This window comes from Carcharodon carcharias, chromosome 3 (assembly GCF_017639515.1).
Source record: "Carcharodon carcharias isolate sCarCar2 chromosome 3, sCarCar2.pri, whole genome shotgun sequence".
Taxonomy (NCBI): Eukaryota; Metazoa; Chordata; class Chondrichthyes; order Lamniformes; family Lamnidae; genus Carcharodon; species Carcharodon carcharias.
In genome coordinates, this window is record NC_054469.1 from 131,201,542 (window position 1) to 131,229,127 (window position 27,586).

At 46.9% G+C, this 27,586-nt stretch overlaps 1 protein-coding gene across 1 annotated transcript in view; it reads left to right on the forward strand.

The window, feature by feature from the left end:
* The window catches only part of LOC121275947 (histone deacetylase 9-like), a 636,654-nt gene that overhangs the window by 598,368 nt on the left and 10,700 nt on the right, over window positions 1–27,586 (forward strand). Inside the window, exons 23-24 of the mRNA XM_041183848.1 lie at window positions 18,843–18,927; window positions 26,742–26,895. Coding sequence (XP_041039782.1) covers window positions 18,843–18,927; window positions 26,742–26,895 — 239 coding nt within the window. The remainder of the gene's footprint in view (window positions 1–18,842; window positions 18,928–26,741; window positions 26,896–27,586) is intronic.

A 27,586-nucleotide genomic window follows, 5' to 3' on the forward strand; every position in this document is an offset into this window, starting at 1 on the left:
TGCCCAAGAGAGGGCCAGGACCAGAGATGGCCAAGCCAACATGGCCATTTTCACTCCTCTTGAGAAGGAAGAGCTGGAGCTGTCGGAAAATCAGTGCAGTCACACCAATGCGCAAGACAAGGTTGGAGGAAGGCCCCAGGATGATGAGGTTCCAAGGGCGCATATCTCTCTCCAGCAAACAGTGCTGAAGCAAGAGAGAATTGGAAACTGGGAAAGAGATGAGGAGGCTTTTGACTTTGGAGGCCTGCAGAATTCGGGGAGGAACATGTTGAAGGGTTACATCTCCCAATACCACAAGTGTGTGTGTTTTAGGGAGTGTGTCTGTCTGAAGTTACCTCAGATGATGTTGGTGTCCTTTGTTCTCCGTGTTTTTGCCCTCACAGATTAAATACCATCAGCTTCAGCCACTTGTCCTGAGGGACCAACATTAACCCCTGAGGACAAAGAGAAGCCTCAAAGGGTGCAGCATCACATCCTTGCTCTGCACCCAGCAGAAGCGCAGATACCATGGTGGATGTGTATGTGTCCGCTGTAAGAGATCCACACACTGGTGTGAATACATCATGGTCACAAAACGAGCTGTTGGAGATTAAGATGGAGCAGGCCTCCGGCAATTGGAAGAGCGCTGAAGGCGACCTAGATGCTGAGCCCCAGTCTGGTGATGAGCCTCTAGAGTCATCCATCATGCAGCAGATGCTGGGTGTACAGCACAAGGTACATGGAGATGCGGAGAGATTCCAGAAGGATTGGGCACATTGGCACGGACATTGGAGGAGTCCATCCAGACCATGAGCACTGCGAACGCCTGCTCCTCAGAATGCATGGCTTCCTCCATTTAGACACTGGCAACTGTGATGGAAGGCCAAACGCAACACGTCACGGATGGGATACTGGGTATGTGTGCCGACCTGCATTCCATCACCTGGTCTCTGAGCTCTGATGTCCTGAGCCAGGGCTAGAAGGGGATGAGGATCCTGGAGTCAGTTTTCACAGGAAAGCAGGGAGGGCCAAATGGACCTCGCGGCATCGGATGAGCAGTTGCTGTCACCATTGAACACCACACAGGGCGCTTCTGATGAGAGCAGCCTCTCCTCTGCCCCTCTGCCATTGACACTAATGCCTCAGAGCGCCATGGAGACAGATAAGCCTCATGCCACTGTATAGGGGACTTGCAGCATGTCAGGAACCTCATGGCCTCAGGGCAGTCACAAATAAGTGTAAGGATCAGCAGCACAGTTGACAGCGAGGGGAGAGGACCACGCCATAGCACCCTAAAACAACTTAAGAAAACATCACTTTAGTAAGAAATGGGCTTACATGTGAGTGTTCATTGACGGTTATGAAAATTGTTGATTCATTTTGTTATTACATAATTGTTCTTTTCACTTGATGCTTCATCTGCTTTTGTATTTTGTGTGTGTGATCTGATGGTTTTGATTTATAATGACTGCATGCTGTCAAGGGAGTTAGTGCCTATGTGGGTTCCTTCTGATTGCTTTTACACTGGTAAAAGCACAGGCGATCCTGGTGTTCATAGATATAATTTTGCCCTTGTTGGGCGGGCATGGCAGGCGGGCCCAGGAGCAGTCATGAAGCTGACCGCCATCCGCAATCAGGCCCTGACATGGATTTCACACTGGCTGGCTAATTAATAGCTAGCCACCGTGAATCACACGCTGCAGTGCTCAGTTCTGCCAGGGTGAGGGCAGCAGAAGGGCGAGTGCTGAAATTTCACACATGTGCGTGGGCACGCGCAGTAAAGGCTCCCTGAGGCACAGAGCTGCCTCAGGGAGCTGAAGACTTTTACCAATATAAATAAAAAATTTTTAAATATTGAAAACATGTCCCCTCATGTGACTGTCACATGAACAGGGATATATAAAATATGAGTGCAAAAAGTTTTTTTTAAATCACTGGTTGAAACCTCATCCTGCCCGTGGATGAAGTTTCACCAAAAATGCAAAGGCCGCTTGGCCTTTTCACCCGCCGCTAACTGAACAGTTGGACAGGCAGCGAAAAATTCAAGTCAATTAGTTGATTAAGGGCCTTAACAGGCTGCTTAATTGTCGGCAGGTGCAATGCTGACTCCTGCAAGTGCACAATGATGTCGGGACGCTCGCCTGATGTCATCGCGCGTCATTTTACACTCGTTCGGGTTGGGCGTACACCAGCCCGATGAGGGCAATATTTTGCCCCATGTGTGGGAGGAACAAGGAAAAGTGGAGTGTGGCCAAAGTATTATAGTTGAGCAGATGACACAGAGCTGGTGGAATCTTTACTGTAATAGTGAATCTCGCATCTCTCAGGCATCAAAAGCATCCTATTTTTGGCTGGCTGGCATAGATTACCATCTTCATCATCAGACCCATCCCTCAGACAATGTGGTTCTTTCCATTAGAACCTCCTCTGACAGTGCTTCCCCTCACTGGAGGGTCAGGCTGTGAAGGGCACAGCAGACCACGACCAGGAGTGAGAATCTAGTAGGAAATATTGCAGACACCACCTGATCAATCCAAACGTCTAAAGCGCATCTTGAACAGAACAATTATTTGCTCAGTTATGGCCCTGGTGGATACATGGTTAATTGTTCTAGCTCCCCTTAGGCTCTGCCTGTGGATTTCTCACTGGGGTCATGAACCATTTTTTGAGAGGGTACCTTTTATCTCCCAGAAGCCAGCCATCAAAAGATCCTGAGCCGCTGAACATCTTTGGTACCTGCGAATGCCTAAGTATGTAACATTGTGACTGCTCCCCAGATATCATGCACATACCTGCAATATCCTATGATCAAACACAATCTGCACATTGATCAGCCCTGTTGACAAATGCCCCTGGCTGTCCAGATGAGGCTTTTATTGCCACATGCGTGCAATAGATGACCCCTTGCACCTTTGGAAATCCAGTCATGGCAGCAAAGCCTCTGGCTCTTTCTGCTTGACTGGCAATGTCACTGGTGAATCAGATAAACTCAGGGGCATATCTGAACATGGCATCCATATAGACTTTTACATAGTGGTGGGCCACAGGCTGCGAAATTCCACTAAGGTCTTCATATGATGTCTGGAATGAACCAGAGGCGAAAAAATTCAAGGTCACAATTACTTTTAATGCCACAGGCATCAGGTGGCCACCAACATAATTGGAGGCATTCTCCTCAGTCAGCATGTCCCCTGAGAGACACTGTCTTTTGCAGCTGTGTTGTTCGGACATCTGACGGTATATCATCCTCACCCTGTCAATACAGTTGGCAGGGTGGTGCCTTTGCCTACCTTTGCCTGCCTGATGTTGCTATCTGTCCTCTGCAGACCCTTGCGCAACAGCAGGTTGCACGTATTACTGGACCATAGCACGCACCAGTCCCTGACCAGCTGCCCTGAACCTTCTCCTTCTCCTCCTCACTGGAAGAAGAGTCTCCTACAGAATGAATAATTCCCGTGGAGCGATGAAAAGATCTAATATTGGAGGGCTCAAACTTGATTGTAGCATTTTCTGTATGCCCCCTTTCCTGAGAAAGTGAACTAATACAGGCTGAAAACTATGAAAAATCAGAATTAAACTACTCTGAAACTCTCCCACCTTCAGCATCAGAGTTTTCTGATGAATGCAGCTACAGCCCCATTTTGAGCCTTTATATCCGCCTTTGCAGCACATCCTGATACCTGGCGTGACTCTCTCTGAACATGCACCCATCAAAACGTGGCATGGGCAATGTAAAATGCAGGCCTGTTGCATTGTTAGCAAGCTTAATAGCTTGTTAATTAGTTTTCTTTAAATGGCTGGTGAGCTGCTGATTTTGGTGCCTGCCCAACTTCTGTATTGTAAGAGATCGACGTGATGATGTCAGGTTAGCAATTAGCGATTCGACAGTTTTTACGCATGTGCTGGGTATGGTGGTGGAGGCAACGATCCTAATTTCTAAACATAAAATCCAACCCTATTTTACCCTTTGTGGGTAATCTTATTCTAAAGCATAATAAGGGTATGATGGCCAGAATTTTCAGCTCGGCGAGAGGGGCAGGGCCCGCTCACCGAGGTGTAAAATGATGTGCGGTAACGTTGGGCGGGCATCCCAATGTCACCGCGCGCCATTTAGATTTTCAGTTCGGCTGTGCACCCGCCGAACTGTCAAAGATCTATTAAGGCCATTTAAATATCAATTAAAGTAATAAACTGAGCTGCCCATCCAACTTTAAGGTTGGCGGGCAGGCGAAGAGCCCAGGCAGCCTTCGCATTTTTCATGGAACTTCATCCACGGGTGGGATGAAGTTTCATGAAAGGTTTATAAATTAAGTACATTTTTTCATTAAAGTTCATTAACATGCCCCAGCTCATGTGACACTGTCTTAAATCTAAGACGTGTCTTAAAACTTTTTCTTTTCTTTATTTAAATTTTTAAAACTTAAACTAATCTCCCTGAGGCACTTCTGTGCCTCCAGGTGGCTTCTGCATGAAAGAGCGCAGGCCCCGACTCAGGGAACCCCCCCATCAGCCCACACAGGGAGTGCTCAGTGCTTCTGAGCACTCATCATGCTGGGCTGGCCTTAATTGGCCTGCCAAAACAAATGGCGGCACGGACCCGATCAGGGGTGCCAATCGGGTCCGCACTGGCCCCACACAACCCCCTCAACATGGGGAAAATTCTCCCCAATGTTTCTAACAGTCATAACTGGTCACCTCTTGTGAAAAGCACCATTAATGAGTTCAATGCTGAAAAAATTTTAGTTATATATTTGCTTCTACCCACGAGATTTTAGGTCATAACTTAGGTTTACTAATTTAGGTTTATTTGACATCTGGGCAATGCTATACGACAGATATTGTCCATCTAAGGTTGCACAATGGTTCATCGTAAGGGATTGCTTATGGGAATAGTCCTTTATGTAGGTTACAAGTAAAAATTTGACTAAAATCCAAAAATATAACATTAACTTTTGAAATAGCTTAATCATCTGTAGAGTATTATCTATTGAAGTGGAAATGCATTAACTCCATAACAAATTGTATTTGTACCATTCTTGTTGGTGGTTAATTAGGTCATAACTCATTGGAGGTTATTGTTGACAATTGATTATTTCTTCTTTTCTGCTATGGTCCAGTTTTAAAGGGTCTGACTCAAGCTCTCTTAGTTCAAGACAGGCAGGCAAAACTGACAAACTCCCTATGGCTACTGAGCAATGTTTCTTTCAGTTGGTTTGATGTCTTCCAAGAATAGACAAAGTGCAGGAATCTCCTGTGCAGCAAGAAAGAATCCAAGAAATTGTAGTTTCAGGGCATTTTACAAACTAGGATGCATCAATAAATTGTATCCACCAACAAGAATGGTACAAATACAATTTGTTATGAAGTTAATGCATTTCCACTTCAATAGATAATACTCTACAGATAATTAAGCTATTTCAAAAGTTAATGTTATATTTTTAGACTTTAGTCAAATTTATACTTGTAACCTACATAAAGGACTATTCCCACAAGCAAGCCCTTACGATGAACCCATTGTGCAACCTTAGATGGACAATATCTTTCGTATAGCATTGCCCAGATGTCAAGTAAACCCTTGTTGCTATATTTAGATTACTGGATATGATGCAAGTTCTTTCATAATCGCTAGACTTCATAAATCATTCTGTCAGCCTACAGTCTCAGCCCCAAACTGCAACACAGGTCTATTAAAAATAACAGACAAGCAACAGCAATAGACAATAAAGTAAGTTGCAGGTTTACAGAGCTTTATAGTTCTTCAATACCAAAATGACAAAGAATGTGCCCCTTTTCTATTTTTTGCAATAATGCCAGCCCTGAGTTAGTTGTAACATTACTTATTTGAGGGGTTTGCTGGACCAACAAGGAGGGATTTTCTCTTTGCTACGGACCTTGGACAGTCAGCCAGAGACACAGGCCAGCTGTCCCGCCTTCTTCCTACCGAAGTCCTGGGCCATTTTGAGGGCCGGGCATATTTAGCATTCAGCCAACTAGCTGCAGGCAGAATACAAATCCCCAAGGGCAGTCTGCCAGACCAGAGACCACAATGTTGGGTGGACTGGCTGAGCTCTGAATGAGAAAATGATAAGTCCTTGGTGGATAAGTTAGAATTCATGGGCAGTGTAGTGGGAGTGGAGAGTAGTAATGTGGAGAAGCAGTGACTCAGGTTGGGTTTCTGGATCTCTGAGGAGCATGCTCCACCTAGTACTGCTCTAAAATGGCAAACAGAGTCCGATTTGCTTTTTAGGGCTATAGTTTGCAAATTAGAAAGGTCACCTGCCTGAGTCAAGCAGGTGCTCTGGATGCTCAGTAATAGACCTGATGATCTCGGAAGAATGATGAACTGGAGAACGATTATCTGAAAATAGAGGGTAAGAGGTAGGGAGTGCACCCACCAGCTTCTGATTAATTATGCACTAATTTTGCTTCCAATCTCCACCCCTCCATCATTTTCACATGGTCCATCTCTGACACTTCCCTTCGCTTCCTTGACCCCTCTGTCTCAATTTCTGGTGATAGACTGTTCACCAATATCCATTACAAGCCTACCGACTCCCACAGCTACCTCGACTACAGCTCCTCACACCCCGCTTCCTGTAAGGACTCCATCCCATTCTCTCAGTTCCTTCGCCTCCGTCGCATCTGTTCTGATGATGCCACCTTCAAAAACAGTTCCTCTGACATGTCCTCCTTCTTCTTTAACCGAGGTTTTCTACCCACGGTCATTGACAGGGCTCTCAACCGTGTCCGGCCCATCTCCCGCGCATCCACCCTCACGCCTTCTCCTCCCTCCCAGAAACATGATAGGGTCCCCCTTGTCCTCACTTATCACCCCACCAGCCTCCGCATTCAAAGGATCATCCTCCGCCATTTCCGCCAACTCCAGCATGATGCCACCACCAAACACATCTTCCCCTCACCCCGCCTGACGGCATTCCGTAGGGATCATTCCCTCCGGGACACCCTGATCCACTCCTCCATCACCCCCTACTCCTCAACCCCTACCTATGGCACCTCCCCATGCCCACGCAAAAGATGCAACACCTGCCCCTTCACTTCCTCTCTCCTCACCGTCCAAGGGCCCAAACACTCCTTTCAAGTGAAGCAGCATTTCACTTGCATTTCCCCCAACTTAGTCTACTGCATTCATTGCTCCCAATGTGGTGTCTACATTGGAGAGACCAAACGTTATCTGGGCGACCGCTTTGCAGAACACCTGCGGTCTGTCCGCAAGAAAGACCCAAACCTCCCTGTGGCTTGCCATTTTAACACTCCACCCTGCTCTCTTGCCCACATGTCTGTCCTTGGCTTACTGCATTGTTCCAGTGAAGCCCAACACAAACTGGAGGAACAGCACCACATCTTCCGACTAGGCATTTTACAGCCTTCCGGACTGAATATTGAATTCAACAACTTTAGATCTTGAACTCCCTCCTCCATCCCCACCCCCTTTCTGTTTCTTCCCCCTTCCTTTTGTTTTTTTCAATAATTCATATAGATTTTTCTTTTCCCACTTATTTTCATTATTTTTAAATCTTTTATGCCCTGCTAGTCTTTCCACTCCACCCCTACAAGAGCTGTACCTTGAGTGCCCTGTCATCCATTCTTAATTAGCACATTCGTTTAGATAATATCACCACCTTCAACACCTCTTTGTTCTTTTGTCTGTGACATCTGTTGATTATCTGCTCCTATCACTGCTTGCTTGTCCCTACAACCACACCACACTCCCCCCCGCTTCTCTCCCCTCACCCCACCCCCACCTTAAACCAGCTTATATTTCACCCCTCTCCTAATATTCACTCAGTTCTGTTGAAGGGTCATGAGGACTCAAAACGTCAACTCTTTTCTTCTCTGCCGATGCTGCCAGACCTGCTGAGTTTTTCCAGGTAATTCTGTTTTTGTGATGCACCAATGAAGGCCTTGCTAATAGTTTTGATCCAAGAAGATTATCCCATACTTTCCACCCCAGTTAAACATGAACCAGGAAGATAGGAAATCAAATACGTATCTCACTATGTTTGCACTGGGACAAACAGCCACTGGGTGCAGAACATAACTCATACTATTTGAAGTTGGGATTTGGTATATAATCTGGTTGGAATCATTCCTCTCACAAGGGAAAATGGCTGAGGTTGTTGGAAGCCAATCACCTCAGCCCAGGACATCGCTGCATGAGTTCCTCAGGATTGTGTCCTAGATCCTGCCAGCTTCAGCTACTTCATCAGTGACTTTCCCTCCCTCATTAGGTCAGAAATGGGGATATTCATCGACGATTGCGAAGTGTTCAGTACCATTTGCCACTCCTCAGATGCTAAACCAATCCTTAACCACAACCAACTAGATCTGGATGACTTTTAGGTTTGTGCTGATAAGTGGCAAGTAACGTTCAAATCACAGAACTGTCAGGCAATGACCACCCCCTACAGAAGAGAATCTGACAATCTCCCTTAATATTCAACAGCATTATCTTCGCTAAATCCTCCACTATCAATATTTGGGGTTTAATATTGACCTGAAACTGAACTGGACCAGCCATATAATTACTGTGTCTGCAAGAAGAAGGTCAGAGGTTGGGAATTCTGCACAAGTAACTCACTTCCTGACTAACCAAAGCCTGTCCACTGTCTACTAGGCACAAGTGCGATGGAATACTCTTCACTTGCATGGATGAGTGCAGCTCCAACAACATTCAAGAAGCTCAACTCCATCCAGGACAAAGCGGCCTGTTTGACTGGCACACATCCACTACCCTAAACATGAATACGCACAGTGGCAGCAGTGTGTACCATCCATGTTATGGCACAGCCTTTGGTAAATGCTGAGTTGTTCAAATCCCAAAGGGAAACTTGAAACAACTGCCACAACTTTGTTTTGCAGTTTGTATAAATTTCGAGATGCGTGCCTTGAATTCAATAGTAATAAGACCACCAAGACTTATAGATTTTTACAAAACTAGATTAAACATTTATTAATAAGAGAAATGATTTAAAATACATATATAGATCTACAAATTACTATGATAACTCCTAAATCCCCTAATCAATCTAACTCCCAGTTACACTTTCGTTAAGGCAATAGTAAGACTGAATTTAGCCCATGTCGGATGGGCTCAGTGGGGGCGGGGAAGGGGCCACCGAATCCATGCGCGCCCACCAACTGAACTATCGCGTGACTGTGCATTCACGTCAGGACGCTTTCTCGACATCAATGTGCGTCATTTCACGCTCGAGCGGGTTGAGTGTGTACCCACCCACCGAGCTAAAAATTTTGCCCATAGATTTTAAAAGACCCAGGCAAAGTAAACGGTAAACGGTGCCCTGAACAGTCAGACTCAAAGTGAAAAACAAAAACAATTACCTGGAAAAACTCAGCAGGTCTGGCAGCATCGGCGGAGAAGAAAAGAGTTGACGTTTCGAGTCCTCATGACCCTTCAACAGAACTGATCAGTTCTGTTGAAGGGTCATGAGGACTCGAAACGTCAACTCTTTTCTTCTCCGCCGATGCTGCCAGACCTGCTGAGTTTTTCCAGGTAATTCTGTTTTTGTTTTGGATTTCCAGCATCCGCAGTTTTTTTGTTTTTTTCAGACTCAAAGTGAGTTCTCTTAATTTCAGTCCCTGGAGGCAGCAGCTAGAGGCATAGATGCTGAAGGCTTTTCATACTTGTTAGCTCTCAAAGTGCCTTAAAGTTGGACGGGCAACTCAGTTTATTAATTTAATTGACGTTTAAATGGCCTTAATAGGCCTTTGACAGTTCAGTGGGTGCACAGCCGACTCGGCTGCACGCCCACTGACCTGAAAATCTAAATGACGTGCAGTGAATTAGGGACGCACGGCCGATGTCACCCTGCGTCATTTTACACCTCAGCAAGCAGGCTGTGCCCCCACTTGCTGAGCCAAAAATTCTGGCTACTATGTCTTTGGATTTTACCTTCCTGATAATAAAAATCTCTCATACCACTAAGTTTTACCAGTAATCTTTTGTAAAAATAAATAAACTCACGATTTCTTACTGCTTCTGTTGGATAGATATACATTACACTTTTGAATTCAAGGCAAACTAGTTTGTTTAAAAATGCAAATTGCCCCCTTTACACTTCACATTCTAAAATTTCCCCATGTTTACCTAATTAATATTTCAAACTTAACTTCTCTTCTTACATCAAAGCACCCAAATGAGCTGACTCTAATTCAATTCAGACAAATACACACGCAGACTCTATTTTACAATAAATTCCAATAACAATATGGACATTATTATATCTTCCTGATAATCCACAACATACACTGCAGTAACTCACCAAGGTTCTTTTGACAGCACCTTCCAAACCAGCAATCTCTACCACCTGGAAGGACAAGGGCAGCAGATGCATGGGAATACAGCCACCTGTAAGTTCGCCCCTAAGCTGCACACCATCCTGTTTTGGAACTATATCGCCGTGCCATCATTGTCACTGGGTCTAAATCCTGGAACTTTTTCCCTAACAATGGCTTGAGTAGACTTACACTACATCATCTACAGTGGTTAAGAAGGTTGCTCACCACCACCCTCTCAACAGCAATTAGAGATCAGCAACAAATTCTGGCCTTATCATCAACATTCATATCCCATGAGCGAGTTAAAAAAAACAAAACATAAGGGGAAACAAGATTATCAACTTAGCGCAAGATGTTCCTAAATTTCCTTCTGATGGAGGACAACTGTCTCATTTGTGCATTTCCAGGAACTTCATCTTAATTTTGTAAGATTTTGAGACAAAGCCAACATTCTGAGTGGAGATTCAAAAGTTAAAACAGTGGGTTAGTCAGCTGGTGTGAAGAAAGTAGATGAGGTAAAGATCTAGTATTTGCAATTTTGTTTCAGATTTCCAGTAGTTTATTTTTCCATTTTACTTGGGTAATTTCTAAGTGTTTTGCAATTAAAATGTATTTGCATATAAATAATGCATCTGAAAGTGACTATTTGGATACCAAATCATAATATATAGGGGAGAATTTTCCCCATATCGGGCAGGGCGTGCGGGAGCAGGTGCAGTGGCGATCAAGACCGCGCCACCATTTTGCACAGGTGAGCCAGTGAAGGCCCACGCAGCCTGTTTGGCGACTCCCAGGGACGGCGGGAGTGGGCGGACACGGGCGGAGTGGCAATCGCCACCGGGTCCAATGGCGACCCGGCAGCCTGTTTAAAGGCCAAGCTACAACCGCACCAAGGCTGCTGTACATGGCCAGAGGTCAAGGCCAAGGCACATTGAGGCTAGCCATGCAGGAGGGTAGGGTGGGTGGCCACTGTGCGCTCAAGTTTTCAGGACAGTGCCTTGTTGCCCTCCTCGAGGAGGTGGCAGCATGGTGGGATGTGCTTGTCCCCGAGGACAAGAGGAGGAGGCCATCCCACTTGACCAAGCGTGCATGAGAGGAGGTTGCGGAGACAATGAGTTCCCACAACGTGGTGCAGTGCTCATGGATCCAGTGCCGCAAGTACTTCAACGACCTGCTGTGCATGGAAAGGGTGAGTAGCATGTTGGCATCGTTCACTGCACCCATCATGTAACCTTCTCCCCCGCTGGCTGACCACCCATGTCTGAGTGGCCTGAGTGTAGTGAGTCAGTAATGGTATGTGTCCTTAGCTGGGTGGGCCACCAGATATTGCCTATGTGTCTGTCAGCATGAGAGGGTTGTGATGAGATGGGTTCTGCACCCGCAGCATGTGGTGGAGTGACACCCACATGACTGTGGTGGGGTCAACCTGGAGGAGCTGCACCCAGGCGCACTGGTCAAACTCCACGACATGTCGAAGTCAGAGTGATGACATGATGTGAGGGGATGTTTAAAGTGCTGTGGCACAGATGGATCTGCTGCCCTTTGCGCTCCAAGTAATTGCAATGGCAGGTACAACTATGTGTTCCTAATTGTGCTGAAGGCAGCATGTGGGTGGGGGTTGGGGGGCAGCGAGGAAAAGGACCAGGCATAGTAGTGTGAGTGCCAGCCACCAGCGGGGGAAGGATGCACTGCAGCCCTGCAATGGCCAACTGGGCTTGGGGTGGGCCGGCTGCGAGGAGATTGACGGTACAACTATCACTTATCAATGCAATTTTTTCATTTACAGGAGAAGAATTTTCATAACAATGCCATGTGGCTGAGGACTGGTGGTGGGTCAGGCCAGAGTTTGATGCTTAGCCGTTTTGAGCAGGAGGCCCTCGACTTGGACAGGCGCCATGCGCCCGGGTCCACTAGAACCAAGAGGCTGGGGTTCCACAGGCAGATATACGCAGCCAGCACTCACATCACCAGTAGTCTCCCAACATCCATGGCATTGCTGATTGTTGAGTGAGTGACGTTACCATCATGGCTTGCCCATTGCGTATGGAACGATGAGTGCATGATGATCCAGGGACACAGGCATGTACATTGACATTGTCCGCAGACTAACTGATCTGATGTCCTTACTCTTCCTTTCAGCATCATCGGCGCAGGGCCAGGAGCCGGAAGCAATAGGGGCCCCTCTGACACATGAGGGGCATGAAGTTGCACCTTTAGAAGCGTCACATCTTCTCTGCCAGGCAGGCACCAGTGCAGATACTGGCACCTTGGTGGACATCATCTCTTCAGCTAGTATCCCAGGGCACAGCGGTGATGGCACTTCACAATCACTGGAGCAGCTGGCAGAGAGACAGAGAGTGCTGATGGCGCCAGCAGTCAAAGGACTGAAGGGGCCCAGGCACATGCTCAGTCTATGGCAGATGATGAGCCTCTGGAATCATGGGCCATGCAGCCAAGTGCTGACATGTGGCGGGGTGTGCAGGAGCATCTGGTGGAGATACATGAGGCTCTACTTGGCTTAGTGTAGTGGTGGAGGAGTCTGCGTGGGCTGTGGCTGATGCATTGAGCACCATGGCTGAGCGCCAAGCTTCCTCCATGGAGAGATTGGCGACTCTCATGGAGAGGCAGCTCCACGGATAGGATCAGGGTTTCCTGGGGTTGTGCTCGGACCTGCAAGCCCTCACAGGGGCATTGACCTCAACTGCTCAGTGCCTGTGTGGGTGGTGGTTTGGCCACCAGGTATCCCACCTCGGTGCTCATCCAACTATGGTGAGCAGGGAGGGCCAAACGGACTTCATGTCGGCGGAGCAGCTGCCTGTTGTTTTTGCTGGTGCCTCTAGGGTGTATCGGATAAGGGCGGCAGCTCCTCCGCCAGTGACTGCGGCACCCGATGAGGCTGCGGCGACTGGGAAGACGCCAGCTGTGGAGCTGGCAGCGCCCACCCAGGCGGAGCCAGCACTGGCTCGATGGGCCACAGGACATCCACCAAGGTCATCAAGGCCAACAGGACATCAGAGAGAGCAGGCTGTCTCAGTTGTCAGTGTCAGTGACGGGGCACCACAAAAACATGGCACCCACAAACAAAAGATGAAGGCACTTTAGGCACACCCCGGGTTCATCACTGGTGCTTTTCTGTTGGCTCCCCCACTATGAGTTGTAACGAGCTTCAAGTGAACTGCAACACTATTTTATTTCAGTTTTGTAGAGACTTTGGTTATAGTGTTAAATTTATGTTGTCTCAAATGGCTGTGGGTATCTCTTTTTGGGAAGGTGCATGTATTCCTGAGATTTGATGAGCGATTTGTGTATCTTTTAGAATTATTGACTACGCCCATCGCCAATCCTTCTATCTAGACAGGTGAGGTTACATGCCAGGCTTATGTTGCAGATCCATATGTGCTGTGCTAACTAAAGGTTCTTGGATTAGAGCATCCCGGGTGTCCCCTGCCTCCCTGGAGCATGCCTGGGTCAGCCTTTGCCCCCTCATCATTTCCCTGTGCATGCTCATCCTCGGACTCACTGCTGGACTCATCATGTTCAGCCCCAGCCACTCCGTCTTCATCTTCTTCTTCCACAGCATCCCCCCTTTGCAGAGCTTGATTGTGCAGAGCGCAGCAGCATGCAACAATTATCAACGACACTCGATCTTGGGGGTGGAGTGCACCCCCGGAATGGTCCAGGCACCTGAAGCGCATTTTGAGAAAACCGCTGGCTCTCTCCACCATAGCCGTTGTGGAGGCGTGACTATGATACCGCTGCTCAGCTTCTGTTCTTGGATGGTGGAGAGGCGTCATGAGCCACCTTGTCTCCCAGCAGCCATCCATGCAGCCAGACTGGAGCACTGAAGAGTCCCTGCACCTGAGAGTGTCTGAGGATTTAGGTGTTGTGGGAGCTGCCTGGGTACCTTGCGCAGACTTGTAGTATCTGCATCCTGTGATCACACACTATCTGCACATTCATGGAGTGGAAGCCCTTCCTGTTGACAAAGGCATCGGGCTTACCTGCTGGTGCCTTGATAGCCACATGTGTGCAGTCTATTGCACCCTGGAAGCAGGGGAAGCCAGCAATGGCTGCAAAGCCTCTGGCTGGCTCTGTCCTGCTGGCCTGCTCCCAGCGGTAGTGGACGAAGGTCAGTGCACGCCTACATGTTTGTGACCTACTTGACACAAGTGTGGACAGCCAATTGGGAGACACTGCAGAGATCACCCACTGAGCCCTGGAAAGAGCCGGAGGAATAGAAGTTGAGGGCAACTGTGACCTTTAGAGACCTTTACAGGCATGGGGTGTCCACCCACACAGTTTACTGAGATCTCTGGACCAATCATCTGACAGATATAGTTGACTGTCTCCCTTGGCATACGGAGTCTCCTTCAGCACTGCACCTCAGACATACTGAGGTAGGTGCTTTGCACTCTGTATACCCTGGCAGCAGGATAGTGGTGTCTTCTGTGGCCCCTTGCTCCTTGGGCTACCTCTTGGCCCTGCACCCCTTGTGCCTGTGCCTGTCCTCCCAAAGGTGGCTCCCCTGGAGGCTGAATGTGCACTCCTGGCCTCCTCCCCCTTCTAGCCCTCCCTTCCTCCTCAGATGAGGTGCCTCCAGTGGAGAGATCATCTCCCATTCCCAGGCTCAGGGAGGCTTGCTGAAACCTACAGGCCTCAAAACAAATCTTCACTGAAAAGTGCTGAACCGAAGGTAATAAGTGCAGTCCAAGCAGCTGCTATGCGTTCTCCACCTCACACATGCAAGTTTCAATAACTTCTGAGAACTAACAATTAAATGTTTGGATTTGCAAAACCACTGATCCCTCTTTCCTGCCCGTGGATGAGCTTCGTTAAAGTCTCGGATACTCCCCTGCTAGTTGTGCCCGTGCGACGAGCCAAATATCGCACGGGCACCTTAAAATCCATGACAATTGGAGCCTCAACTACCTTACTTGGCCCAGTAATTACTGGCGGGCGTGCAACGGACATCATCGCGCAACCACCCAGCGCAATATCGCGATGGCTCGTGGTGACGCCGGGACACGCGCCCGACGTCACCACGTGTCATTTTACTCATTGGCATGCGGGTCCTGCCCCCCACACGCCAACAGAAAAATTCTGGCCATTGTCACTGAAGCAAGGGAAAAAAGCAAGTTAGCTCTTGTCAAAATTGAAGTGACCAGTTATGATTCATGAATACAGATTTTAAAAATGACAGGGGTGATTTTACATGTTGTGTACATTAGGCAATGGGGACACCTGCTAGTATCAGGAGCAGGAGGCCTGAACCCTTTTAATGCTCAGTCCTTAGTTCACCTTGACAGGCCACTGTTGTAATGCAGGGAAAAGTGATAGGCAGTTTATGTGCAGCAAGATCTCAAAGCGACTCCTGCTACACATTAAAATAATTAAAATCCATCACAGAGTTTTTGGTGTGATATAGATGTGAGAATGGATGTGGGCGGACATGCCAGTTTCCCAGCACCATCCTGCCCCTGAGCCATTTTGCTGGAGGCCAGTTCAGGGATGGAACGGCTACCCATCCGCAAGTAGCAGGTAACCTGTTGAGATGATTTAAAGGCCAATTAAGGCTAATTATCAGAGGCTGACTGGAATTTTCAAAACGTTCTGCTGCCCGTTCCCTGGAGCATCAAGAACATGGCAGCTGCCTGGAGGCACCCTCCTGGCAACATGCCTGGGGTCCAGCGTGCCAGGATGCCTTTGAGGCTCCATCACACCACCATGCATCCCACCCCCTGCCCCAGTTATTGGTTATAGCTGCTTCCACAGACTATCCTGTGGAAGGGTCTCCCCCTCCACAGTGGTGGCTCGGCAGTTGTGGCCATTGTTTATTCCCAACTATTTCCAAGGTTGCTGTGAGGGAACCTCTCTCTTAGCTGCAACGGCAGGCTGCAGTTCCTTCCAGGCTGAAGGGTCTCATATCGACCCCCCAGCTTCAAGAGCCCACCCATCCACATTAATTGGATGATGAACATGTCCTCTGGCCACTGATTGATCAATCATGCTTAATCACTGCCATGTGACTACTCCTGACGCAATGTGGGTTTGGGACCTGCATTTGACCCCAACTTTGGGGTCATGGTCCAAAGCCCAAAATTCTGGCCCCAAGTCTGCCAAGAAAGGCAGTTGGAAACAACTTTAGCTGTGAATTGTTTGAAGAGATGATTGAAGAGGATGTTTAAGAAAGCCCACCAAATCCTGAAAGCAATGGTAGAAGTAATCCCCAAACTGCAGGCCATGGATTATCCAAGGTAAAACGGAATCCTCTCAGAAACCAAAATTGTCTCGAATGTTTGAGTCCACGGAAACCATGGGCAAGGGTGGGGGCGGGTGTTGGATTTTCCCAAGTAAAGAGAGGTGGACCTGCAAGCGTGTGAAGAGTTAAATCTCCTCAAATTGACATCAGGTCAGGATTCTGACATCATCTACCTTCTTCCGGCTTTCAGCGAGGCAGGACTGCAGCTGAACAGCGAACCCCTTTGGATCTGTTGGATATATTATTAAGGTAATTAAAAAGCCATTTAAGGAATGTTTAAACCTTAACATCTGGATTTCCTAGCCAGAACACCTGTTGCCCAATCTGCCAGCTACTTGTCAGAATCATGCAGGCAAATGTACAATGGGAAGAGTTTCTTCAGTGAAACTGGCAAGTTGGGAAGGCTTTGATTAGTTACACTGAAGATCTCCAGCCATGGCCAGAAGAGGGACTGTTGTCCAAAGCACTTCTTTTCTCAGAGTACTTTCACTGCTTAAAGTGTCATTGCCAACTTCTTGGATAGCACTTCACCTGTCTTGCACTTGACTTAGCTTCAGCTGCACTTCCCTGCTGCCAGCCTTCGCCATTGCACATAGCACCAGCTGTCTTCTACTTGGGCAAATACCCCTTCACAGGGCAGAGAGGATGGGCACCAAGATCCAGCTAGAAGAAGGCTAGAGGCTACCCAAACCACCCCCACCCCCACCACCACCCAAGTCTCCAAATCTCCTCTCCATTGCTGGGTTTGCTGCCGTCTTAAAAATCTAAGTGTTAGTAAGCCCATGTAATACATGCTGTGAACCCTTTAATTAGACATTCTTTTTATGACAGAAAGGGCATGTCATCCCACCCACCCACGCTGGTTGGTCAGGCAACTCAGAGGCGGAATGCCTCTGATTAAGCCCATCCATTTCTAGATCAGGTTCCCAACTCAAAAATGGCCCCGTCATTCCAGCAGGGACTAAATCCAGAAGTTTCCACCCCAGAGCTTGCAAAAGTGTAATCTGACAAAATAATTGACGCTGAACAAAAAAGAGGAAATTGGAGGAGTGACTAAAAACTTAGCCAAAATGTTAGGTTTTAAGAAAGATCCTGAAGCATGTGTGTGAGAGAGATGGAGAGGTTCAAGGAGGGAGTTTCAGAGCTTGGGGTATAGACAGCTGAAGACTTGGCTGCTGATAGATATGGGATTGGAAAATGCATAAGAAGCCAGAGTTGGAAGATCTCTTGAAAGGTTGCAGGGCTGGGGGAGGGTACGGAGATATGGGAGGGGTTGGGGGTGCAGGGTTGTTTGTGATGGTGGAGAAAATGCCATAAAAGACTTTGAAGACTTTGATGAGAATTATAAATTAGAGGTACTGGTGGACAAAGGAGGGATAGGTGGGCTGGACTTGATGTGGGTTAGGATATGGACAGCAGATGTGGAATCAGGGAGTCTTTATGATGGAGGGTGTATACGGGTCAGAAGCTCATCTCAGGGTCAAATAAAATGCTGAAGTAGCAAACAGTCTAATTAAAACTGAGAACATAGCCAGGGAGAGGGATGGAATCGCTGGTGAGGCAACAGAGTTTGTGGTGGGGGCAGGGACAATGGCTTCAATGTACTTGATGCTTAGCTGATCATTTCAAATATTTTAGTCGCTGGAAGTAGTAGTCTCACTTCAGTTCAGTTTTGTATATTGTGTAAATAGCACACTGTGTAGTTAATTTAACAGTATAGTGTGATAACGTCAAAACTGAAGTTGTCCAATAACTTCCAAGATAATTAAAAGGACTCATTGTTGCTTTCCTGGAAGAAAACATCCAGCGAGGTACAAGGGGATTAATCAGCTGGGTTCTTTAATAAGCTGAAACAAAAACACTGCAGGCCTGTATTCTACTAACAACTAGGGGGACAAAGCTACCATCCATTCACAAAAGGTGGCGAAGGAAAAAAAACTATTCATCATTTTTTTAAAATGAAGATTAATAATTCAACAAAAAGCATTTGACCTTTGCTTAACCAAACATTATAAATGTAAAGACAAGTAATTGAGATAGTTTTTGTGATAAATGAGCACATTTCAGTAAATATTCATAGACTTCAAACCTCTGTAGACAGTTAAACAGTTAATAAAATGAACTAAAAATTACTCATGTGCTCTCCAGTAGGGTACACTGGAACTCTTCTTCAAAAGGTTGCAGGTTGGAAAAGGGTTAGAAAGTCACAGGAAAATGTTTGAGGGGGAGTTCATTTTTAAACAGCAAATTGACTCATCTTATCACAAAGTTATTTGAATCTTTACAGCTGGAGCCTCTTCCCCAAGAAGTTCAGCTTCAGAAGCCAAACGCCAATGCCGTAGCTTCTCTGGAAAAAACAATTGAAATTCAAAGTAAGTCGTTTGAGTAACATTTGTTTAATTACAGGAAAATGATTTATTATCTAGCAAGTGCCAGGAAGGTCTCTCTGTTTACTACTTTTCTAAACCAATATGTCAGTTTGCTGATTGCACACGGGCTCATATTCAAAGAAGAAACAAATTATGTTTACACAAATAAATTACAAAAACACAATGAAAAATGCTTTTATTTAAGGTTATAAAATAACTGAAGATAATGATTTACTCAGAAATCTTTCCTAAAACAAATAAGCTTCAGGCTGGAGGTCTATTCCTTCAGAGTATAAATGCTTTACTTTGTCTATTCCAAAAGAGAAAAAATCCTGGAAGCTCTCCAGTATAAACTATGATCTGTATTTGCATTGATAATAAAAGTCCAGAAATTAAAATCTTCCATTCTTGACTTATAAAATCCAGAATTCAATAGTGAAGCAAAACTGGCAGCCTTTTCTTTAGATGAATAGCAAATAATCTAACGATGTTGGCAACAGAACTGTGTGGTGAGAGTGAGTGGTCCATTAACTCTTGGCATGTTAAATTTGCTTTACAGTTATGAGAACTGGAATATTTTCCACCACAACCTCTTTCAATTCCTAATACGTATCTTGTAAAATTATCAAAAATTGTACAAAATGAATGGGGCTGCACAAAATGTGTTGCCAAGAATGCATCCCAGTAAGTAAAACTGCAGCTCCTGCTTGCCATTGAAACAGTTTCTGCATCCCCGGCAAATTAGAATTTAGGTTATCAGTCTTCCACTTATGCACAAAATTTCCACTAATATTTTACACTGATTGAACATAAAACAATCAATGCGATTGATGGTTTTCCACCCTATCCGATTGATCACTCCTGTTGTTCTATTCCCCAAATTCTGCTTATGCTATGTTAATGGAGACATCCCAATCTCAACAGGTAGGACTGAAAAGTTCTAAAAGACACAAGACTTTATTAAAAGTTAAACTCAATCCCTCTCTTCAGTCTGCTGAGAGTATTTTGTTGCTTTGCACAAAACCAATGGCTGTGGAAGTTGAGACGATTCAGTGAAATATCACAATGAAAGCAAACTTGCTCAGAAGTACATGACCATGAATGAGAAGGAGCAGCTTTAAGTGGCTTGTATTGCACTAGGTTGATTTAATCAACCTTTTTAAAATCATTACATAAAATGGTTCAGTTTAGCTAGATTTGGCTAAAAGAAACTTGTTCTCCATTATCTTGCAGACTTCCAATAAACTCATGCCAAGATTGGATCTGATATAATTTTGAAAAAATAGTGCATTTTCTCATTCATTTTTAACTATGTTGTATGGTACTCAACTGCATGATCTCTCGTATCTCATTCCCTTCACCTGGCTATGCCACTCCAAATTCCCAGGTATGCTTACACTGCCATAGGGATCTGCCTAAAATCAGAATCTCATTGTTTGTCAGTGATATATTATTGGGAGCACTATATAACACAGCTTGAAAAAGCTATTTGAGTCAGACATAACTTAGAAACGTTACCATAGTTTGCCAAAAGAATTGGAAATAGAAAATTCTGTAAAAACTCTGCAGGTCTGGCAGCATCTCTGGAGAGACAAACAGAGTTAACGTTTCAAGTCCGTATGACTCTTCTTCTTGCCAAAAGAGTTGTCTGATTGTTTAATACAGCCAAATGCTGACATGTTTGTTTTCAATTTTCAAAAATAATAAGCCACTTTTAATATATTCTCATTGTATAAATGTGAAAAGTAGGATATTACAGATTCTTGCATGTTGTAATTGCTCCTTTTTCTGTTTAAAATGTTTTGGTCCGTTTATGTGTGCTCTTGAGGTAAGAGGTATTAAAACAAGGGAAAGGAACAATTTCTCATTTCAGGCACCCACTGCCAGTATCAAGCAATCACTGGACAGATATAGCAGAGTCAACTATAATGTCCCCAATATTCTCTAAAAGGTGTCTTAGTTTCAACCTTAGATAAATGCCCACAGCGTCAGCTCAGCACTTCCATTTCCTACAGCAACCATCCTTGTCAGCTCTCTGAGTGGCAGTGCCAGTTCATGGCAACTTTTGTGTTACAGGTTCCATGGGCTGGAGTTTATGGAGGCACTACTCACTACCCTTGATAGGAAAGTCAGTTCCTAGCCAACCAACTTTAAATAAGGCTACCCCGCAGCGATAACATGCTGCTGGTGGCCGAAAGCTGAGGGTCAGACGTCACTGAAGTTTTGAAAAGCGAGGTGTGACTTGATTGAAGTATACAAGACCTTGAATCTGTGGGGGGAAGTCCCACCCTCAAGACCTTCTGGCCAATCTGATTGGCTGGCAGCTCTAGCAGTCCCAGAAGTGCATAACTCCGTAGTGGGTGCTGATGGAACTACAAACAGGCCCCGGGATGAAGAGGACATGGCCACCGGAGAGAGAGAAGTCTGGGGTTTTGGATGAGGAGGGAACAGGAAGCCTAGGGAGTGAGGTGAAGGAGCTGGGGGGCAGGTTTCGGAGGCCAGGCAGGGAGGAGCAAAGGCACGGGGGGGTGGTAACTTCTTGGGGCAGTGTGCCTGATGCACAAGTGGGCAACCCCCCCCCACAAATGATGTGCACCCCATCCCTTGTTTCCCATAGTTGTTTAAAAAATGGCCTTCCTACTCGCCCGCCTGCCACTGCTCAACAGTGGAGGCATATTGAGGGGATTAAGTGGGCAATAATTAGCCACATAAGGCCCTCAATGGACCTCAGGGCAGTCAGGCTAGAGGGCACCTTACTTGCCCCCACCCCCAATATTATGGGGACTAGGTTGGGAGTGAGCTGGAAGTTGGTGGGCTGCCCGCCCAACATATCTCATGTCCTGCCAAAAGCATGGCTCATGGGGCTTTAAAATCCAGCTCCATGTCTACTATGGACTGGGGTGCAATTCTTCAAAGTTATTTCACTAGGGCAGAATTTTTCACTGAGCGGGTGGTCGCTTGCCCAACCCGCTCAAGAGTAAAATAACACGATGATGTTGGGTAAGCATCCTGACATCATTGCGCACTAGCGCAATATTTCATTCAGTGGGATTCGGAGCCTTGTCTGCCATTAATTAAGAGGCCAGTTAAGGCCATTAAAAAAGCAATGGATGCCAATTTTACATTGCCCATGCGATTTCACGCTCATCGCATGGGAAAAACGGGCAGGCGGCCAGCCAGAAATTTGCAAAACCTGATCCACATGTGAGATAAAAAGGATCAGCAGCATTGCCAGCATGAGTAGTGAGGAGTTTGGTAGATACTTTGCTGCTGGTGGCTTATTGGTACTTGGCAGCTTCATCTCTGTTTGGGGCTTCATTCTTAGCATTCCCAGGCTTCATTTCAGGTCTCCTTTATGTCTCCGAGGTCTTCGGAGGATTCAGACCATGTGGGCCCTTCCAGGTATCAGACAGCCTTCTGTAACCCTGGTATTGGGGATTGTGGCCTCCGCTGGAGGCACCTGCTCTGAGGAGGAAGAGAGGGGCAGAACAGAGAGGAGGCCAGGTGTCCCAATGCAGCTTCCAGGGGAGGGACCTGTGGGAGGAGAGGCGCTGGTACAGAGGGCACAGGACCAGCTTGCAGTCCAAAGTGGAAGGGGCCGCAGAAGACACCACTTTCCTGCTGCCAGAGTTTACAGGCAGCGATGCAGCTACTTCAGTATCTCAGAGGTTCAATATTGAAGGAGGCTCCACCTCTCAAGGGACACAGTGATCTCCATTTGTCAGATGTTAGGGCCCATGCCAGTGGCTCTGAAGGTCATAGTGGCCCTCAACTACTGTGCATCCAACTCTTTCCAGGGCTCAGTGGGGGATCTGTGTGGAGTGTCCCAATCAGCTGTCCATAGTTCTGTCAAGCAGGTGACAGAAGCTCTGTTCAGGCAGGTATCGAATTTCGTTCATTTCCATACAGACGAGGCCAGCCAGGCTGAGTGAGCCAGAGGCTTTGGAGCGCTTGCTGGGATCCCCCGCATCCAGGGTGCAATTAACCTCACAAATCTGGCCATCACAGTGCCAGCGGGTCAGCCGATTACCTTCGTCAGCAGGATGGAATTCCACTTGATGAACATCCAGATAGTGTGTGACCACAAGACCAGATTCTGCAAGTCTGTGCAAGGTACCCTGGCAGGCCCCATGACACTTATATCCTGAGGCACTCCCAGGTGCCGAGGCTCTTCAGTGCTCCAGCCCAATTGGATGGATGGCTGCTGGGTGACAAGGGCTATCTGTTGAAAAGGTGGCTCATGACGCCTTTCTGCCATCCAAGAACAGAGGCAGACCAGCGTTACAATGCAAGTCATGCCTCTAGAAGGGTGGTGATAGAGGGGACCATAGGTCTTCTGAAGATGCACTTCCAATGCCTGGACCTTCACGGGGAGCACTACAATACTCCCCCAGAGTGTGTGCCACTGATAGTGGTTGCATGCTACGCTCTCCACAATCTGGCACTGGCAAGGGGGGGCACACTGGAGGAATAGAATCTTGATGTAGCTCCACAGGCCATAGAGGATGAGCCCAGTAATGAGTCAGAAGAGGAGCATGGTGAGGAGAGCGCTGAGGTTGTGGAGGCAGACCTCTGTATCTTTCAGGGAAGCTAGGACACCATGGACGCCTTGATCCAATGCTCCTTCAGCTAGGCTGCCAAAAACCTGCTTCTACCTCATGCCAGGGCTGCCGCCTCCATCCAGGATGTCTGAAATTACACTTTTATTTGAATCCAAAGTCCACTCAGTGTCTGTGCAATAACATTTAGAGTCACTCACGTCCATCATTACATACTGGTGTGCTCTGTACAAAAAATAAAAGGTGAAGCATACTCAGGCTATTACAACAAAAACTAAACTTATGTAATTTTCAAACTCAAAACAAATTAACATTACCATTTCTGGTGTTCATTTCCACAACAGTAAACATATAAACAATACATTACAAAACAAGATCACCCGTGACCAGTCCCTCTTGTGCTCATGGTGCCTTAAACTTACTTTTACGAGTGCTACATCTTGGTGCCCCTCCCTCACTGGCACCGGCTTTGGAGACAGCCTGCTGACTCTGCTGTCTTGTTGTTGATGACCTTGGTGGATGTCCTCTCACCAGTGGAGCTGGTACTGGCCCCGCCTGGGAGGGAGCAGCCAGTGCATGACTGGCATCTCCCCAGTCATCGCAGCATCATCAGATGCCATGGTCACTGGCAGAGGGGCAGAGGAGGTTCTGCCATCATCCAGAGCGCCCTGAGAGGAGGCCACAGAGATAACAGGCAGCTTGTGTGCCAAAGTAAGGTCGCTCTGGACCTCTGTGCTCGCCATTGATGGATGGCACCTAGCTGGGATACAGGGTGCTTCATCCATCTTCCACACTGACACTGACCATCTGAGGTCATTGCCTGTGTGAGGGCTTGCAGGTCTGAGCACAATCCCAGGAACGCCTGATTCATTCCCTGGAGCTGCCTTTCCATGAGAGTCACCACTCTCTCAGTGTGGGAGACTCTGTGCTCGGTCATGAGAGTCAACGAAGTGCTTATGTTCGGCATGGACTCTTCCACAACAGAGATCATGGCACCCATACCCTCATGGATCTCCACCAGATCCTCTCACACATCCTGCTGGACATCCAGAATCTGTTGCCTAATGGATAGTACCAGAGACTCATCACCTGCCTTTGGCTGAGCATTGTCCTGGTCTCCAGCAGCCCTCTGACTGCCAGCGCCCTGGGCACTCTCTACCTCCGCGTGTATTTCAAATGAGTGTGAAGTGCCCCCACTGCTGTGGACTGACATTCGAGCCAAAGATCTAATGCCCACCAAGGTGCTGGTATCTGCGCTGGTGCCTGATTCAGAGAGCGGGTGTGACGCAGGTGCAGCAGAAGCCCAGCGGTCCTCTGCCATCATGGGTGACTTTTCTGGGTTCCGTGATTGACTGGGAGCTGGCAAATCTAAGGGAGAACAAGGACATGTCGTTAGTTTAAGTCATCACACTGTCACTGCATGCCAGGGACCTTGGTGAGACAATGGAGATCTGCATCATGGTGCCATCATCTTTCAATGATCAATGGGGACTCCAGTTTTGAGGCTCCCATCAATGAAGGGACTACACAAGAATGTTTGCACCATCCGAAACTCTCAACTCTGTGCACTGCACTCTTACCTTCATCTGGCACCCCAGCTTCTCCACGACCAACTGAACAAGATGCGTGGCCCATTTCCAGCTCCAAGGTGTCCTGCTCAAATCTAGTCACTGTTAAGAGGTTTGGCGGGGGGACTCCGCCTATCTGTGATCTCTCAATGTTGTTATGGCTCGTCTTCTCCTGAAAGGAAACAGGAGCATTGATTAGTCCACTCTCTACCTGCAGCGCCATTGCAGCCTGGCCAACCCCACCTGAGGAATACCTTGCAGGGCACATCCGAGTCATGGCCTTCGAGCTGCAAGGCACTCAGTCCAAGCAGCCAGGGCTCACCCCCTTGACCAGCTCCAGCGTCATTGACAATTGGCACTCAGACTCTAACACCCCTGAGATCCACGGGGGGAGGCCAGACCCTAACGCTTCAGCCCACTGATCCAAGCCAACACAATCCTCATCCTTCTTGAGCGCTGCAGGCCATTGAATCTTTTGCAAAACTGCGCCCATGTGCGCCGCACACCGTTGTGGCTGCTGACCGAGGCTACCACCTCCTCCCAAGGCTCTTTTGTCTGGTGCAGTGGCCTCCTCCTTCCATCTCTGGGGATGAAAGTGTCCTTCCTGGTAGCCGCCTCCTACAAGAGCACCGTGAGCTTCACTCTCCACAACGCAGAATATATGATTCTCCCCTGGCAGCCTTCAAGGAGCTGCCTGTGCCTTTTTCAAACCGCCCGCCGAGTCACCATTGGACCCGGCGCCCAACAGGCCCCTGCCTCCACCCGGCCCTTCCCAGCCATTGGGAAGACGTGTTTTACGCTGGGCGGTCCTTAATTGGCCAGCCAGCGTGAAATTGCAATTACGGGCCGATTGCAGCTGGGGGCCTGTTTCCCGACTGATCCCGGGCCCGCCGATCACTCCCGCCCACCAAGAGTAAAATTCAGGCCATTAGCTGGGAGTTCCAGCCTATTGCAAGTCAAATGAGGCTTCACACAAGCAGTGATCACTGAGCAGATGCAAGGTGCCTTGAGCACCTCCGTGCTACATTTACAATGTTTAAAGAGCTTAATTCATCAGAACTTGAACTATGATCTCTAGGATAGTACAACATGATACTGTTCATGCATGCTGGGCTACTGAGAGGTAGCATATGGGGTGATGCACGCAGTGTGGCTGCAGGAAGCTTCTGATCTCAACTATGCAATCTAGGTGAAATGGGAGCATTACTGGACAAGTCACTCTGGGCAACACCCAGCAAGTGATTGTAGAGAACTCTATTAGAGACCCGAGCATGAATTTTAACTCTCTCTAACCTGCAGGAAAAGAGTGATTCAATTTCCTTCTTAATTCCTGTTGATTTCCCATTTTAATGGCACTAGCATTGACTGCAGATGGGGCTTTCTCTAGACTCTGGCGAGATCTCATTAATAAATACAAATCAGGGTTCCATGACATGCATATGCAATACCATTTAACTGAACCTGAATGAGACATTGACTGTGACTTGCTGAGAGATAACACTGGGGCCCTCGCTAACTGGGGCAAAACCCCCATTGCCGCCATTAAATGCCACCCAATATCTCTTGATTGATATTGAAAATCTTTTAAGAAAATTATGTTACAATTGTGATGTCTAGAATGAGGTTTTGAAACAACTTTACTGCATTTTTGATCATTGGCTATGAAAACCACCTTTACTTTCATTCTCAGGAAAATATTGGAAATCTGTACAACAATATGCCTCAGAAGTTGACTGGTCTCTCAAAGATGCCCAAAACCTGGAGAGAAAAGAAACAGAAACAGTGACTGCCATGGCATTACTTTCAGTGGATACCAAACAGAGACACTCACAGAAAGAGAGCAGGTCAGCAGCTACATAGAGAGAAAAGCAGAGAAAAAAAATACAGCATTAATGACAGCAGAGAAATGCATGACATGTATATGATTGTGTTTCAACTTCAGCTGAAAAATTATTTCACAAATCGAATATGATATTCTGAAAGAGTGATATTTGGACTTCATTTCAAACAACGCCCAATGGAAAAAAAGTACCGTGGGGTAGCCTGTGATTGATATAATTTTAGAAGCCTGTTATGCCATAGGAGTGTTTGCTGCTTTCAAGTATGGATGAAGTACATACACTATTTTTGAATTACTCATTATTTCAGTTTACATCCCAAGAAGTAACATGGGGGAGGAAATAAAAGGAAAACAGAAATGGAGGATTTTTTCCTTTTTCCCCCACATTTTTGTCTCTTTTTATGAAGGTAGCAGCTGAACAACAATTTACCTGTAAAGAGTCTTTAGTGTGGAGAACATTCCAAGGGACCTTTCAGAGGAATAAAATAAATAAAACAGTGAACATTGAGCCATGTATTAGCAGACAAGGGACCAACATAGATCACCAAGCATCAAAGCGATGCTTGCACAGTATTTAGTGTGGGACAGGATACAGGCGGCAAGATATTGGGGAAACAGAAGGTGAAAGGCCAAGAAGAAAGGCATTAGAATAATTGAGTTTAGAGGTTACAAGAAAATAAGTAAGGATTTCAGCA